This window comes from Adiantum capillus-veneris, chromosome 5 (genome assembly GCF_014529385.1).
Source record: "Adiantum capillus-veneris isolate H3 chromosome 5, ASM1452938v2, whole genome shotgun sequence".
Lineage (NCBI taxonomy): Eukaryota > Viridiplantae > Streptophyta > Polypodiopsida > Polypodiales > Pteridaceae > Adiantum > Adiantum capillus-veneris.
The window spans coordinates 68,848,962-68,852,205 of NC_140935.1; the positions used below are offsets into that span (position 1 = coordinate 68,848,962).

Consider the following 3,244-nt stretch of genomic DNA (forward strand, 5'->3'; position numbering starts at 1 on the left):
AACTATAATGTCAGTTAGCCCAATGGTCTAGGGTGCTTCCCACCTATTAGCCCAATGGTCTAGGGTGCTTCCCACCTATTAGCCAGACAACAAATATTGGTCAATAGACCATAATCAAATACCATTACAATAGTCTCTCTCTCTCTCTCTCTCTCTCTCACTCTCAATTTCATTATTTTCAATGGTTTTTTATACTATGTTGGTTTTAGTTCTAGAACAGAATCGTGAATCAAATAACAAACTCCTGACTAATCAACTACGTGACACTAATTACCAAAATAATCTGAAATAAACCACCTAAAGCATTATCGAAATTAATATATAGAAAATTTTCAAAAACACTACACACTTTAAAGAATGTGTTTTTGGAGCTTGACCCTTGACTTGCTCAGTCACAATCAAAAACACATTTTTTTCAAGCTTTGGAAAGGGGTACCGGACAAAGACTATTCCAAAGAAAATGGAAGGCTTGCATGAAGAAATCGTCAATCAGCATCAAAGTCCTTTCTTTTATGGCTTGCCAGCAGGCTGTCTGCAGGTAATCGAAGTAGTAGTCGATGAGCTTTAGCCTTTCCTTGTCTTCTGAAGCCGGCTGCAGGTTCCTTGTCTCTGTCGCCATTCCCTGTTTGTAACATGCCGCCATATTCGCCTGCTGCAGATCATCTTCTTTGCTTTTGACGTTCCCCCTTTCAGAGCGATGCCTGCACATCCAACCCCTCTCCCTCGAGTTCGGTCCTCCCGCCACACCAAGAAGGTAAGCTGCGAAACCCTAATCCTCAGCAACATCGATTGCGAGCTTCCATATACCGCACAGAGAGATGATGATATGAGAATAGATGTGAAGAGCGATGCAGGAGAAGAGCAACATGTACTAAATGTTTCCAACCTTGCAAACCCTAGCTATGGCCATGGAAAGCTTGAGAATCGACCACCCCTTCCTGGCGTAGGGCGACAACGGAGAGGCTTCAAACAATTTTTTCACAAGTTGTTGATCTGTGAATGCAACATGTCTGCTGCAAGTAGCTCTGGAAGAAAGAGGAAGCCTCTTCGAAGATTTCCAAGTTCTGTTCATGGGTCGAGTGGGCGTATGCCTCACTCAGGTCCCATTATATTCTCCATAGGTAGCCATTCTGGTTCTCTCAACAACATGAGCGGTAAAGCTCCTGTGCTGCTGAAAGCATCATCCATCATTCCGAGCAATGCGGTTTCCAGTAAAATGAGTGCGTTGGTTATCAAGGATCCTTCCTCTCCCAAAGTTACCTGTCTTGGAAGGGTTCGAATTAAGCAGCAGGCCCACAAACAGAGTGTTGATGTTGTGCTTCATGATGGCAAGGGAAAGGAGAGGCAACCTGCTTGTTTGGCAATGTATCGAATGAGGAGAGAGAACAAGGCTGGCAATGTGAACGCCTACCGTTCTCCCACCACATATCAGGAAAAGAGTGGGAAGTTGGGCTTCCCTGTCAACATGTTGGTTAATGCAGATGATTGCATTGATAAAAGTAAAGGGACAACTAAGAGTAAGGGCACAACAAGTAAGAAGGCTTCAAAAATGGCTAAGCGCACAGCCGGTGAATTAGAAGGGAAACCCAGGCGCATTTCAAAGAAGGAAAGCAAGCAAAGGCAGGTGAAAAGCATGAAGTGCAAGGAGATGAATGCTAGTGAACAGAATCAGCAGATCATACATGATGCCTCAGGATTTGTAGCAGCTTCATGTTCAGAGGCAGAGGCTTGCATGAATTTGAGTCGATTTGCTTCTATCAGAGGTGAGCAACAACATAAGATAGACATCTCAAGCTCATGTGTGGCGGATATATTACTGAGGTACGAGGATAGCGCTGGTGAAGAAAAGGTCAGGCAAGCCACGCCACAGGATGCTCTTCTCCGAATGCGAAACAGTAGACCAAAGGATGTTCGATCCATGGAGCAGGCCGGGGACAGCTCACATATCATGCAGGAACGCCCACAGAATGCGCTTTTGATGATGAAAGGCAGCAGATGCAAGGGCAGCTATATGGGTGGTTCAGGGCGTACATCATCGGTTGAAGTATGCAGTGCTCGGAGCGATTATGGGGTAGGCAAGATAGCAAGTATGCATTTCCAAGCTGCAAGTGCTGAACCTCCCCTCTCGATGCGAACAAAGTCGAAGTCTTCAAACATGAGGGAGCCCTCCCCCAGGGCATGCAATACTCAAAACGGTGCCTTTTGTCAGCTGAAGAAATCAGGGATATGTAGGCAAGCATCTCTCCCGAATGCACAGGTGAGCCTATGGCAAAGGCGAGCTGTTAGAAAACTTTATGATCTTGACGTAAGAAAGGAAAGCAGGCATTCCAACACCCCAACAAAGGTGAGCACCTGAGAGGTAGCATTCTACAGTACTATTCTTGGCTTCCAATAGTGTAATAAGAGAACTCACTGTCGCAGATTCTACTTTGTATGAACTACCTAGCCAATAACAACATTCCCACCTCCTTGATGAATGGTATTGAAGTAGAAAGCTTTAGCCTGTTAATTAGAGGGCTTCATTCCTTGACTACTTCAAATGTGTTTTTTGTAGTAGAACCTCAAAGATGTAGACTGTTGATGATTTCGATGAGGCTTCATTTGGATCAAACTGTCAAGGGAATGTGTTACATTTGTGAAACAAATGTGAATATTGTGCTCTCTATAAACAGACAGTGGTCTAAGTATGAGCCATGAAAGAACGATAGCACTACTATTCGAGACTAAACTTCTTCAAGCTCTCATTGTTTGCTTGAATGTTTCAAGAAATACACACGCTCACTCCTATGCAAAATGCATGTAGAGCAAGGGTTGCTGCACTTTTGAGAAAGGAACCAAAAGCGCAGAGAGAGAGAGAGAGAGAGAGAGAGAGAGAGAGAGCATTTTCTTAGTAGAGCTGGTCCAAAATTTCTCACAACCAAGGGATGTCAATTGCAAGCTTTGGGCGAGGGATTCTTTGCCTTTTTTCATTGCAAGCTTCTTGTTTTGGAATTTGAGAGCGGGTTTTAATTTAAGCAAGCTTTTCTTTTATCCCCAGCACCAATTGTTCACAGCCTTTCTCCTAATTCCCTCCCCTCCACTCCACTCCACTTCATAATCGCCATCTCTCTCTCTCTCTCTCTCTCTCTCTCTCTCTCTCTCTATATATATATATATATATATATATATATATATATATATATATATATATATATATATATATATATATATATATATATATATACACAATGACAATCCGAATTGA

The 3,244-nt window shown here is 43.2% G+C and overlaps 1 protein-coding gene across 1 annotated transcript; it reads left to right on the forward strand.

The window, feature by feature from the left end:
* The first annotated feature begins 503 nt into the window (after positions 1–503).
* Positions 504–2,584, forward strand: LOC147457489 (uncharacterized). The gene has a single exon (XM_086513597.1). It carries the CDS (start codon positions 698–700, stop codon positions 2,354–2,356), a length of 1,659 nt encoding a protein of 552 aa, XP_086369723.1. The 5' UTR covers positions 504–697; the 3' UTR covers positions 2,357–2,584.
* Positions 2,585–3,244: the final 660 nt, after the last annotated feature.

Excerpts from the sequence above, each read along its gene's own strand:
- LOC147457489 (XM_086513597.1), top strand. The coding sequence starts at position 698 with ATGCCTGCACATCCAACCCCTCTCCCTCGAGTTCGGTCCTCCCGCCAC.